The following is a 14,200-nucleotide window of genomic DNA, read 5'->3' on the forward strand; positions in this document are numbered from 1 at the left end:
GCGTAAAGGAATGCAAACACAAGCAATCATAATGACCTGTTTTTTCATAAAACATCGTACCCTCGGGCTCAACTAGTTCAAGCAGGGTTGGATGTGCAATATTTCTCTACACATGGCTTCCGCATGCGCACATAGATCCACCAAACATGCTCATATACGACTCCTTGGACCTGACTAGTCAACAAACATAAATATCGTAAGGTACGCGTTTCACACTAATTGTAATGGGGGAGTATCTCAATGCATGTGACGTACAAAATGCATTGTCATATTTTTGCAAGTCGTACCTTCATTCTTTTCTTGACATAGTGTTCCTATGAGACATACATAAATAATACTCATCATATTTTTCATAATTAACACACATGACTTTGTAATGTCTCATAGGCATAGAGCGGACATATTAACATAGTTTACATGACGATGGAGGTTCACGCATCATACAACATTGATAGCATGACATAGTTCTATGATATAGTATAATCATATCATAGTATAGCGGATAGCATAGCATAGTTTGTACTACAACATAACATATCTCATATCATAACATAACATACACAAGTCGAACAATTATAAAACACGACATATGTAGGAGACACTGGGGACATGTCATTCATACAACAAACAAGTGATCCAACTAAGCCAACATTGACCACTTACGTGGTTGACCTAAGTCAAAGTCACAATGCTCTCTAATTTATATGAGTCATAAACATTTATGCATAAATCCTTCTCAAGCATTTTGTCACTTGTATTCATAAAAACCTTGATTTCTTATAAAGGGCCTTTAGATGTAGTTGTCTTTTTTTTTTCTCATGGTTCACCCCTCAAACATGTTTGAATCCCCTTACGAGATCTCACATAATTACCCTTATGGTCATAAATGGGTCTCATATAAAGTTCCATAACATTTGGAGTACCTCGAGATCTTGAAATATCTCAAAATTCTTATGGGATATTCTAGTTATTTACCCCAATGTAATGACCGTGAAACTTTGCATAATCCCTTTAAACCATGAAATAAGACTCCTTAGAAGCTTTCATGCCATTAGAGCGGATCACAAATTAGTGTTCTATAACTATAGGGGCATTTTGGTCATTTTACACCTATCCTTGGTTTAACTCTTCAACCTAATCCAATAACTAAAAATTTCAAGCATAACCTTATCTAAGTGTGTATTAAAATTTGAGGAGCAATGGAGTCCATTTAGTAGGTTATTCTAAAGCCACTTAAATCCCAAGCAAATTTTTCGACTTCGTCCAACTCAAGCTCTGTTCAAACTTTGATCGGAACCAATGAGCTGCTCAAACATTAGGTCAGGTTCAGTAATCCAACAAAGGATTGAATGCCAATTATATCTCAAACATTATGGTTCCCAAAACTCAGTTTGAACTGTAAAATTGAACACTTTAACAATACTTTTATACAAAACACAGTTAAACATAATGCCAAAAATGTATGGAAATAGTGACAAAAGAAGCAAGTGGAAGCTGAAAATGGCGATGGAGTAGGAGTTGGAGAAACACCGACCAAATGTCCAAAAAGATATGAGAAAAGGCCAAAAGGAAACAAAACACGACCACATGACCAAACCCCATAACAGAACACACATGTTAAGGTTTCAGACAGGGAAAACGGTGGTCAATTTTCACTCACATTACCCTGCTTTCCTTTTGTTTGGGAATTCACTTTGGGGAGCTGTTTTTGGACATCAAATGGACCAAGAGAATCACATGTTAATTAGTACAAAAGAGAAAGAAATACCCAACAAAATCTCAATTTTATTTTACCTTGAATTATTGGTGTCCACCTCTTTAGATCCTTCATAAAGAGCCTTCTGTTGGGTTCTGAATGTTATCACGTTCTTGCCCTGTCTTTTGTCTCCCCAAATTTGGCCCTCTCTGTTTTCTAAATGTCTTATTCAATCAAATTCACTAAAGCAATGTCAACAAACGAGTCGGTTAATTATACAACAAATCTTGAGTAGAGTATATCCATTAGTATGAGACATAAGAGTTTACACTCAGACCGAACAATATGGTATCAGGTGTCGAACAAAAAAGTTGTGAGGCTCGAGACTATAGTCATAGTAAAGCTCTGTGCTAGACAGATAGATGACTGTTTAAGGGAAGACTCTAGCAATGTGCTCCAGAGAAGGAGGAAGTGTCTAGATAGTGCTAAATAGACAAGCGACTGTTTGAGGGAGAGCACTATCTCTATTGGTAAGATGGGATTCTAAAATGGGGGATAAAAAAAAATGTATGGTTTAAAATTCATACCCACATCAAGTTTCTAACCCAAAATTGCAGGTTAAAATATGTCACGCGCAAAAAAAAAAAAAAAAAAAAAAAAAAATCTTACCAAAATGCCCTTAACTTTAAAATCTTGTTTGAGTGGAGGATTGTTGGGAGGGAGCCCAGATTGGCTAATTTAGGGAACAATCGTGAGTTTATAAGTAACGAATACATCTCCATTGGTACGAGGCTTTTGCCCAATTTCTAGTCTGGCTTAGCCATGCCCTTGACTTCTATCACTCTTTATTAAGATAACAGTGTTGTAAATATTAATACTAAAAAAAACATCGTATAGAGAACATATCCAGAGATAAAAAATATCGTGTTGTGACTAAGATTATTTTTAATGGCACAATCGTTTGATCTATATAAATTTTTAGGCTTCGAATCTCTAACCATGATTAAAAAGAGACTTAGTTTATAAATTCTTACTTAGAGAATATTTAAGGTGAAAATGTAATTGCAGGGATAAAATAGATTTTTGATCCAGATTTAATTACGACAACTATGAATTATCGATTTTCTTGTCATGATTATATCAATAAACATAACTTATTCTACCATGCATAAGACGTCAAGTGAATTATAGTTAATGAATAAAAAATAATTAATTAATTAATTTTCTATCATTGGATTATAATTCGTTCGCTCAAAAAATCTGGTTGAAGGGTTATAGTAATACTAAATAGATCAATTTAGTTAAAAAAAAAAAAAAAATAGAAGTGCTCATTTTAATATTTAATATATTATATTTATTAAATATAAAGAGAGAAAATATATTTAATTTAAAAAGTTGAAATGAGTATTTAATATATTAAATATATTAAATATAAAGAAAAAAAGATTCTAACTCTTGGTTAATAATTTCAGCGGAAAAAATATATCATCAAATGAAAAAAAAGAAGGAAAACAAATTTATCAGCGACTCAAAGCAATTGAAACCATTCAACGCTCTACAACCGTGTGAGTCATCTATCATCCCGAATCGGAATTTTTAAAAGTGTTTAATCTCGAGCGACAATACCAAATCAAGAAAAACAATTTGAGGTATAAATTAGTGATTATTGAGTAAAACGTACTAAATAAATAATTATTAACTAGGCGCTAGTGCAGGTGCATACACACCACATGATTTGTACCTTCTCTTGAACATGACATAGTTGAATAAAGTGTAACATTAATGACTCTTTTTGACTTTTTGAACGCCAACTCTATAAAAATGTTCGGATTTCATCTGTAATTGTTAAACTAAAAAAAAAGAATTAAACAAAAAACGTTTAAACCGAGAAAACTACGTATATTTAATGTAAAGAAAGTCCTAAAATGGGTGTGGCTATAATCATTGTTAGGGACAAAAATGTATAATTCACAAACTCGACTACGTTTTAGGCTCGGCTAGTTTCAAGTATCTAGAGTGGAAAATGAATAAATGTTGGAGTCGTGCTGTCATTGTCCTTCTATACTTTTGTATGTATCGTGAAATTTATAGTGAGCTTTTTGTTTGAAAAATACGTGCAAAAAGTTGTGCAAAGATGTTAATATGAACGGAGATTCAATTGTGATCCTAATCACATGTGAAAACTTCCAATAATGTATCTCTCGGCCTAATCGAATGTACTTTCTTTTAAATTTTTATTTTAAAGCGGCCCTATGAGTATAAGAAATCGACTCAATATTTCTATTTCTAATTAAAATTGAAGTAATTAAGCATATAACGAAAAAATATAATCATTACAACAAGTCGATCCTTTATTAAGATGGAAACGAAAGAAATAAAAATAAATATGAGGTGATATTTTTACTCTTATTTTGTTTATTTATTGAAAATAAATTTAACTAATAAAAAAAAACCCCTTATTTTGGTCTAAAAAAAGATTGTAGATAAGATATAAAATAATTTCATAATTATAAGTGAAAATAAAATAAATGTGAGTCGACAATAAAATAAATAAATAAATTATTGCAAAACGAAGTAACAAATGAGTCGTTGTAGTATAGTGGTAAGTATTCCCGCCTGTCACGCGGGTGACCCGGGTTCGATCCCCGGCAACGGCGTTTTTGCTTTTTATTTACATTTATTTTAATAAACGGTTCGTTTAATACATTATGTGCAACTCCTCCTCCTTTGAGACGAGAAGTAATTTTATGTATTTATTTAGTGTGATTTTTTTTTGTTTTAAAAAAGAATAAAATAAAATTGCTTTAAATTATTTATTTTATCATTAAATAAACAACAAAGGTGTGAATTATGCAACTTTTTCTATCCAATACTTTTGACTTTAGTATTTATTCTTTCTTCATTTTTTTCATGTAACATTGATTTCAGATTTTTATATGTTAAAGTCACCAATATTATTCCATGAAAATTTTAAGGTTTGTGTAATCTTGAATAATATATAATTCATGTAAGAGATGATGATCGTGTTCGATTAATAATTTAAATGGTTTATAATATCTAAACAAGTTTGGGTGCATTATTTTAGTAACTCTATTGATACGATCCACTTTCTAATTGTTAATAATAATTTAAATTGAATATTTCCCAGAGAGATACGTGAGTAATGTTATCCTATATAATGAATTTGTATAAGGGAACAAAATATTTAATCTCTTTATGAATTTGTATAAGTAGAAAAGAAAAATGTTTAGAAAAATATTGAGAACTCAAAAACAAGACGGCGAAAAATTAGAAAAAAAAAGTGGTCAAAGTGAACCCTAGAGGGATATTTTTGTCATTTTTCTTCCTAGACTTGATTACGTACTTGTAAATGAAACCATACAAGATCAGTAAAAAAAATAAAAAACCTCTCGGATAAGAGACTTAATTATTTTCTTGAGTTTTTAGAACCTCTCGGATATGTGGTTGTATGCATCCATGCATTGTAAAAATTTTGTGGGAAGGAAGGAGAGAGGCTGATACAGAGGTAAGGGAGAAAAAAGGATGAGAAACGACGTACGGAGATAATTGCTCGAGTCAGGTAGAGAAGACGAAGTCCATGGACTTCGGGTGGTTGTGCAAGCAGTATTCGATTTGGATTCGACTTGACCCGAAGTCCATGACTAATGTTAAAATGCACATTTCACCGCCTCAAAATGTAATGACTAATATTAAAGTAGTTGAGTATGAGTTATATATCCGATACACTTAAAGAAAGACATGTCGAGAATTTGACTCATAACTTTGAAGACAACCAATAAGAAAGAAGAGAAAAAAAGAAAATGACGTCATAACCGGAAAATAGAGAATATATGAGATAAAAAAAAAAACGTTCGAGTATCGAAGAAAACCGAGAGAAGAAATAAAAAATAAAAAATAAAATATTTATGTGAGTATGAAATTAAATTTAAACAATTATAATATTAAATAATATTTGTCAAAAAAGAAATCCCTAGATTTAAGTAGTAGACCAAACACGGCGTCGTTCCACCAAATAGGTTTGGATTTTGTGCAGAGTTCACAAGACGACACGTGCGGTGTCGTGACACGAGGCATCGAAATCACTCCCATTAAAACCCTAAATTAATAATATTAAATCTTTTATTTTCTATATATATATATTTTAATCTTAATCTGACCGGTCAACTTTGTCGTTCTTACCATCAAATCTCAGCCACACCTTCCTCCTTTCATATTTTTTATATTACCCTAAAATCAAATTCAAAATAAAATAAATAAAATTATAATTAAATTTGTACTAAATCTTTCTAGTATACTATATAGGATCTAAATATTTATTAAACCTAGTCACCAATATGAACTATCTACTTAATATTAATTAAAAAGTTTAGCTTATAATTTAATTTCTCATAGCTATGAACTATCAACTAATTTATAACTAATATAATCAATATAAAATGAATAATTGAGATATAAATTTAAAGTATGAATGGTAATTATAGATTCATCTCGAGAACGATGAATTTAAACAGAAGGGGTGAAGATGTCTCTTTCGATCTAAAAGTGAAATGGTTGGATTTGCAAAAATTCTATCACAAATTCAACTACTGGGTCGAAGATTGAGTCGAGTCTTAGTCAAACTAACTCATGAGGCTTGATTTTTAATCGATAAAAATGTTGAAAGTGACACGTTATAAAAATTAAAATCGTACTCAAATGTCAGTTTTTTAATTTTTGAAGTTTAGTTTGATAAGTGACTGTTTAATTTAAAATTTTGTCACATGATTATATAATCATACCTAATTATTTGTTAATGAGTGAACAGATCTTGTTATTAAGTATTCAAGTTGTAATTAATGAAATGTATTATTACAATCATTTGAAACTATAATAATGACTACTCATCATTTTAGCTTTTATTATATATAATTAGAGAATAAAAAAATATATTTTAAAAATTTTATTTCATAAACTTCAAATATCAAATATTTGGTTAAATATTTTTAATTTTTTAAAGGTAGATTGACCCGACCAAACAAATGTCAATCTACAAATAAAAATCTAATTTTACCATTTGGGTCGGATGGTGTAACAATCCAAACCCACTTTTAATAGATATTGTCGACTCTCTTTCTAGTTTTCCCTTAAGATTCTTAAAACCCATATGGAATTGGGAGATTCTGATACCCTTATCGGTTCGTTTCCCTCCTCAACTAACGTGGGATTTCACAATTTACGCCTTTTCGAAGTCCAACATGCTGACTCACTGACACTCGATTCTCTCTCCAATCAATATGAGATCTCACAGATAATATGAATTGGTCGAGTTATCAAATCATATCAACACCCTTAACTAACGCACATAATTTAGATCGGAAGTTGGAAGAGGTAACATGGTTTGCTGGGGGAGAATGACACAGAGAGGGCCTTTAAGTAGGCAGATACACAAGCACATTTTCCTTAACCCACTTGAACTCATGCCCCATTTTGGCGACAGCCTCAGAAATAGACAGTATGGACGACGAACCACCTGCTCCTTCTCTCTCTCTCTCTCTCTCTCTCTCTCTCTCTCCCTAATCCACTCTCTATCCCGTCCCGATTTTAAATTCCCATCGACATGTTACTCGTTCTACCTCCAACATCGATACTTATTAGACACAAAATTGAAAGTTTAAGAGGTCAGTTAGTTGAAGGACGTAGTAAACACGCAAATTCGGCCGCCCACCGATTTCTCCCATGCAATTGTCTGCTTTAACCCCAGCAACCTCCTCTCTTTACTTATCTCTCTGTCCCTAAACCCTTCTCTCTCTCTCTCTCTCTCTCTCCGGGTTCTCTCCCTATATATACAAGTTCCACTTCATATCTCTCTACATTCATCCCCATAACGTCGTCGTTTCTCTCTCTCTCTCTCTCTGGCAAGAGTATAATGTCTAGCCGAAGATCCTCGCGTTCCAGAAACACCTCAGGGGCTCAAATCTCTGACGACCAAATCAGTGATCTTGTTTCCAAGTTGCAGCGCCTCATCCCTGAGATTCGCAATACTCGTTCCCATAAGGTAATTAATAAAAATCCCTTTTTTTTTTCTTTTTTTTTTTCTTTTTTCTACCGAGCTTATTAACTCTCTCTGCCGACATGTCGGCTTGTGGGTCTCCTTTTGTTTCCCTTCCACCAGCATTGCAGCTGGGGGAGTTTTTGATTTTATACCCCAAATTCTCCCCCCTCCCTTACTAACTATCTGATGAAAGTCCCACCTCGGTTAGTTTAGGGAATAATCATGGGTCTATAAACAAAGAATACTCTCTTCACTAGTGTGAGGCCTTGTAAGGAAGCTCAAAGTGAACAATATCATACCATTGTGGAGAGTCGTGTTCGTTTAACACATATGACTCGATGACTAAACTAATCTTAGTAACCCAATTCGGTCATATGATTCGATTCAGTTTGCAAATTGACATGTTATTGGTCGAGTCATCACTAATTCGAAAATAGGGTTACAATTCAACCTAACCCAACTCCATTTTTTAAAAGATTAAGGTTATAATCCTATTTTCGGATCAGTAGGGTTGACTCGTGATTTCATTGATCAAAATTCAACCTAACCCAACTCCATTTTTGAAAAGATTAAGGTTATAATCCTATGTTTTGATATTTGAAATTTAAGAGATTTTAGTTATTAATATAATATATATTGCAAATAAATATCAACAACTCAACAATACCGAGCTTGAGAGTTAAGTTGAGTTGTGAACTCTATTCAAGTTGTTCGGGTCACTAATTGAACTTAACCCAATCAACCCGAATACACTCTTGTATATTGAATAGTTTCGATTAATTTAAATCGAAAACTCGTAACGTTATTTGATTTGATTTATTGGTATAGGTATCGGCTTCAAAAGTGCTGCAAGAAACATGCAACTACATAAGGAACTTACATAGGGAAGTGGATGATTTAAGTGAGCGATTGTCACAGCTTTTAGCAGCAACAGAAAACGACAGCGCTGAGGCAGCGATTATTAGGAGTTTATTCATGTAAAACTCTTATTAATTTATGAATGTCCCTACCGCATTACGACGTCGTTTCCGTTTTATTTTTATTTATAAATATATATATATAATATTTATGATAGTTGGATTATTTAGGTAGGGGTTATTATTTATATATATAATGCCTATTTTGAGCGAAGTTTGTAGTATTTTTGACTTTTATATTTTCCCTTTTTATGTTCCCAAAAAATATTAATTTTTAAATTATTAAAATTTTGGTTGTTATTCACGTGCAAACCACGTGTTTTTGTATGTTTGAAAACAGTTACGAATACGACAGACGGTTCAAAGTTATTCGATTAAATAATATAAATAATAAAAAAGTAACCCTAGCTTTCAATTTTACTAATTATGAAAATATTTTAAAATAATAATAATAATAATAATAATAATAATAATAATGGTAAAATGAGGGCAAAATTTCTCCTACATAACAACATTTTTTATTTTTTATTTTTTAAGTTTTATTTTTTAGTTTAATGAAATAAAAATAATAAATGGAAGTATTTTAAAAATGGTTATAAATGGATTCCCCCTTCATTATCCTTTTTATATTCACTATAGATAAATGTTGTGGAGCCATAAAGGAAAGGACAATTCTACCCTTGTTTTTTTTCCCTCGAATTAAATGAAAAAAATATAAAAATATATTGTCTTTTCCACACTTAAAAAATAGACGAGAAAGACAGAAGAAGCTCCTCGAACTAAAATTTTCACGAACTTCAAAAATATCTTAAATTTTTATGTAGTGATTATTAAAAATATATAAATTTCCGGTGTACTTGTTGCTTTTGGTAAATAACTAATAAAAAGTCGTAAGCTTTTAATTTTATATTTAATAATAAGTTAGTAATCTATTCGACGACGTCTTGTAAGCTTCAGAGCTCTATTAAATACAAAATTTAATTTAATGTCTAAAAGATTCATTAATTTAAAAAATATTGAATAATTAGATATTTATTTAAGACCCCTCAAAAATTTATTTGAAATTCTTAAAATTTGAGAATTTGTTAATATAAAATTCCATCATTACAAGAGTTTTATTTAATACGTTAAAAATGCATAGTTGACAAATAATTTGAGGCATGTTTTATATATGCAAAAATTAAAGATTTTTTACACATTTTTTTTTTTTTTTTTTTTTTGTTATCACGTGAGTCGAATCAACAAACACGATGTTTTTATTTAAACACGCTAAATAAGTTATACTAGCTTTATAGATTGCCAAATTTTCAATGGTAGAATTTCGGAGTCAATAAATTAATTTTCTAAGCGTTAAATTATTTTTCTATGAATAGAATTCTTCCGAGTTGATAAGATAATAACTTCTAACCAGAAATATTTATTTAATCTACGGAGTTAGAGATCCATGGAGATCCACACCAAACATGATAGGGAGTTCTCATTTAAATGTTGAATGGAGAAGATAGTGGATATCTAAATGGGATGGGAGACAAAGATTATATTTTTTCGTCTCCATCTCTAATCATGAATAGAATCCTAGCCACTTACCTATTGGACTATAAAAGTTGAGAGAGGTCGACTCTCCTTAGAGTCACACAGCTTGAGGTTTCTAATCGCTGTCATGTTACTGTTGTGTTCAATGTCACGGTCATGCTTGTCCAAGGCGTGTTGCCTGTGGTCACATGTCGGATGTCTCGGTCATGCTTGTTTAGGATGTGTTGTCCATGGTCGCATGACTGTCCTATACCCATTTTACTTGTTTTCATGTTAGATAGGCCTTTAATATTCTTGTTGTGTCAATACAAGGTGTATGACCCGTCATCAAAATCATGTATGCACCCACAAGGGATAAAATGCTCCAAAAGGTACTATAAGAGGATGTATCTAGTGTCAATTCTTCCAACCTAGGTTATATGCTATCAAAAGAAGTTTTGCTTATTTGCTTTTAGCTTATAAAATTTCTTTCTTTAATTTTTTTTTTAACATATTTCCTCACTCACGTTTTCTAAAATAATTCTCTCAAATGTGACTTGAGGCTCGAGCATACGCCAACATTGTCCATGAAGTCCAAGTTTCACATGTCTAACTTGTTTGTTAGGTTAGAACAAGTGTCGCACAATCGTTATCCCGCTGTTGTAAGAGTACAATTGTGACAAGTGATATCAGAGTCGAGTCGACTTCCTGAATCGTAGTACAAAAACATGTTCGATGCAAAACAACTAGGCAATTCCCAGACTCACTGATTAATAGAGATTGAAAATTAGTTATCCGACCTTAGTGAAGTTCCTGACGGAATCAGACTTTTGGAGTCTCGCATGAATGAGATTGTTGCTAAAACCAATAGGATCAACGAGATGACGGGTTTTATTGAGGCAATGTCTATCCCGAAATTAATGATTAGGGTCGAGGCTCTCGAAAACAAGGCCACAACTACTGATTGCTTCAAGCGTAGAGATAGCTCGACGGGCTTTGTTGTCCGAATGGAGGAACACATCGAGAACTTAGACAATGTCCAATAAGCAATCATTCATATGGTCTCAGAAATGTCTGAGGATTTGAGAGCAGCCCTTGGAGTGGTCAAGGCTGAAGTGGCGGATTTGAGTGCAAGAATAAACCTCACCATGAGAGAAATAGGGAACCAAACTCAGCTCTGGGTGTAGTATTCAACAAGGTAAAGGACCTAAAGTCCACGCCCTTCTGTGGGGTTCGAGTACCAAGGCTCTAAAGAACTTTATCTTTGACTTCGAACAATTCTTTCGAGCCAAAATATCGTGGCAAAAGAAACGAAAGTCACTTTGGCTTCAAGGCATCTAGTTGACGATGCAAAGTTGTGGTGAAAATCCAAGTACATGGACATTCAAAATGGTCAATGTACTGTGGACACTTGGGAGAGCTTAGAACTAGAATTCCGCTCTCTGTTCTTCCCAGAGAATGTCGAGATAATCGCAAGAAGTAAATTAAGGGAGTTGAGGCATACTGACAATATCCAAGGCTACATTAAGCAGTTTTCTAGGCTTATGTTAAATATTCGTGATATGCCTTGAGAAAAACAAGGTCTTCAGTTTTGTTGAGGGGCTGAAGCTATGGGCGAAGACCAAATTGTACGAACAAAGAGTTTAAGACCTTTTTACGACCTATGTTACCGTCGTACAACTATTTGACCTTAGCAACGATTAATCCGAAGACGAAAGATAGAACTAGACTTTTGTAAGTTAGGGTAATAGAAATTATCGACCCAACTCCCCCAAGGATGAGGAGGGACGAACTTGAAGGCAGAGGAGGGGAATGCGTGTCCTCCCAACAGAGAAGTATAACTCCATGGCGGATACCTAACAGCCGGAATAGTAACACTCAAAGCCAAGGGTCCTCGTCTTACTTCATATGCAATGGGGCCCACCGAGAAATTGAATGCCCATTCGAAGCAAAATTTGGAATTGAACTTAGAAGTTGAGTACAAAGACTCCGAAAGTTGAACCACAACTAGTAAAAAATGTGAAAAAAAATCCCGCATGGCAGCCCTAAAGTATTTATCTGCCCTCTAGAAGAGAATGGGTGAGATAGAACAGCTAGTGGAACACGGTCATATATATGCTGAGGCCTGGGTCAACCACAGAGCATCCAAGAACACTATTGTCGACTTTGGAGCCACCTACAACTTCATGACAAAGATCGAAGTGAAACGCTTAAACATCATATCGCATCAAGATACAATACAGATGAAATCTATCAATTCAGCAGCCCTACTTGTCTCAGAGGTTGCGAAGAGAACTCCGATCAAGATGGGACGAACTGATTTTGTGATTGTCAAAATGGACGACTTCGACATCGTGTTAGGTGTGAATTTTCTACTTGAACACAAAGTTATTTTCATTCTCCTAGCAAAATGTTTAGTAGTAACAGGGTTCAACCCAACAATCATTCAGATTATCACCGGTCAGCCAAAAGGGGTGAAGATGATGTTGACACTACAGTTGAGGAATGATCTTAGCCATGACGAATCTATGCTTGCTGCCATTGTCGTAGTCGAAGAGGGAAACTTGAGTGAGCCAACTACACCTTGCGGCCACTACAAGAACACCACAATGCAAGGCCAGAAGGTCAGACAAGGAGTTTCTCCACATGAAGAGATAAATCACGAGATTGATTTTATGTTCAGGGATTAGATCGCCTACCACAAACAGCTGTCATACGGCTCATCTGAGCTAGCTGAATTCTACAAACAACAAAATGACCGTTAACAATCAGGCTCATTAGACCTGTAAAAACTCTTGTTAGTGATTACCCAAATCATGGGGAGAGACAACAAGCCAACACCTCTGCTGAAAGATGGAGACATAGACAAACCTTTGAATCAACTCATGTTTACGCGAAAATACCATTGAGACAGATGAAGATAAGGGCCAGTCGGAAGTGTTGGCCACGAAAATTTCAAGACGAAGAGAGAGTTATGATCAAGTTGAGGTCAGATCAATCTGATTTCAAAGCAATAAGGACTAGGGACTGGTGCGAAAATATCATGGACCAATCTATGTTATCCACAAGGTCGGGAAGACATCATATAAGATCCAATTACTCTCATGAATATAGACTAGCCCTGTAGTCCACGTCAATAACTTGAAACGTTACTATCTCGACTAAAAAGACACCAAGCACAAGGAGGTGGTACAACCTCATGCAAATGAGAAGATTTTTCCCGTGAAAAAAGTAGGAGAGACCACGACAAAGAAGATGCGAGAGTCAACGAACCGAGAAGTGGTTTCCAACAGTTCATAGCAGATTGGAAGAGGCTCTTCAATGCTACGAAAAAAGCTTAATATGATATACAATATTGATAACAAAAACGATGATTAACTTTGATATTAATCAAGTATAGTTGTACTAATAATCGATGTAGCTATTGAACATAGAACTTAAGGATAATAATTTGAACAAATGTATTCATTACCTTCTTGATATCTAATATTATTAAGAATCATATTTATGGACATGCATCAATATTTTAGTGATATTCCTTGAAAAGTAAGCTTTTGACATTTGACACTAACATGGATATTTAATAGCCAATATAATAAGATATAAGATAACAAAAACAAAATTCAATTCAAACTAGAAACGGTGTTCCTGAGTTGAATTGGGTCGATCGGATTAAAATATTTCTTAGACTTAATAAAATATTTTTGTTATAAATTTTTTCAACTCAAACAACTCTATTAAATAATTAATTTAACTTGATTTAATAATAAAATATTGAGTTGAATTAGTTCGAGTCATTTATTCAGTTGTAAAATATAGTTTTATTTAATTTGAAACTTTAAATTAAGATTTTTCATCTCAATTTTGATATATGAGAGTTGTTTGAGAATAAATTAATGAAAAAATAATTAATTAAAAGTAACAAAGATTTTCTTTTAAAAAAAAATAGCAATAAATTTAGGTGATTTAATTTAACTCGATTTAATTTTAAGAGAGGTAAAGTTTCATTTATTTAAACACAAT

General features: G+C 33.1%; 1 protein-coding gene and 1 non-coding gene across 2 annotated transcripts; both read left to right on the forward strand.

Moving 5' to 3' along the window:
- Positions 1-4,281: 4,281 nt before the first annotated feature.
- TRNAD-GUC (transfer RNA aspartic acid (anticodon GUC)) lies at positions 4,282-4,353 on the forward strand. Its single transcript has one exon. It is a non-coding gene; the product is annotated as a tRNA-Asp (tRNA).
- A 2,910-nt stretch (positions 4,354-7,263) lies between these two features.
- On the forward strand, positions 7,264-8,908 carry LOC111805293 (transcription factor PRE6-like). The gene is made up of 2 exons (XM_023690288.2): positions 7,264-7,751; positions 8,577-8,908. The coding sequence occupies exons 1-2, from the start codon at positions 7,623-7,625 to the stop codon at positions 8,727-8,729; spliced, it is 282 nt and encodes a 93-aa protein (XP_023546056.1). The 5' UTR covers positions 7,264-7,622; the 3' UTR covers positions 8,730-8,908.
- Positions 8,909-14,200: the final 5,292 nt, after the last annotated feature.

The sequence above is a fragment of the Cucurbita pepo genome, chromosome 11 (assembly GCF_057944985.1).
Source record: "Cucurbita pepo subsp. pepo isolate OVF chromosome 11, ASM5794498v1, whole genome shotgun sequence".
NCBI classification, from domain to species: Eukaryota; Viridiplantae; Streptophyta; class Magnoliopsida; order Cucurbitales; family Cucurbitaceae; genus Cucurbita; species Cucurbita pepo.

Coding starts and splice junctions, on each gene's coding strand:
- LOC111805293 (XM_023690288.2), top strand. CDS start 7,623: ATGTCTAGCCGAAGATCCTCGCGTTCCAGAAACACCTCAGGGGCTCAA. Junction 7,752..8,576: donor GCAATACTCGTTCCCATAAG/GTAATTAATAAA, acceptor TTATTGGTATAG/GTATCGGCTTCAAAAGTGCT.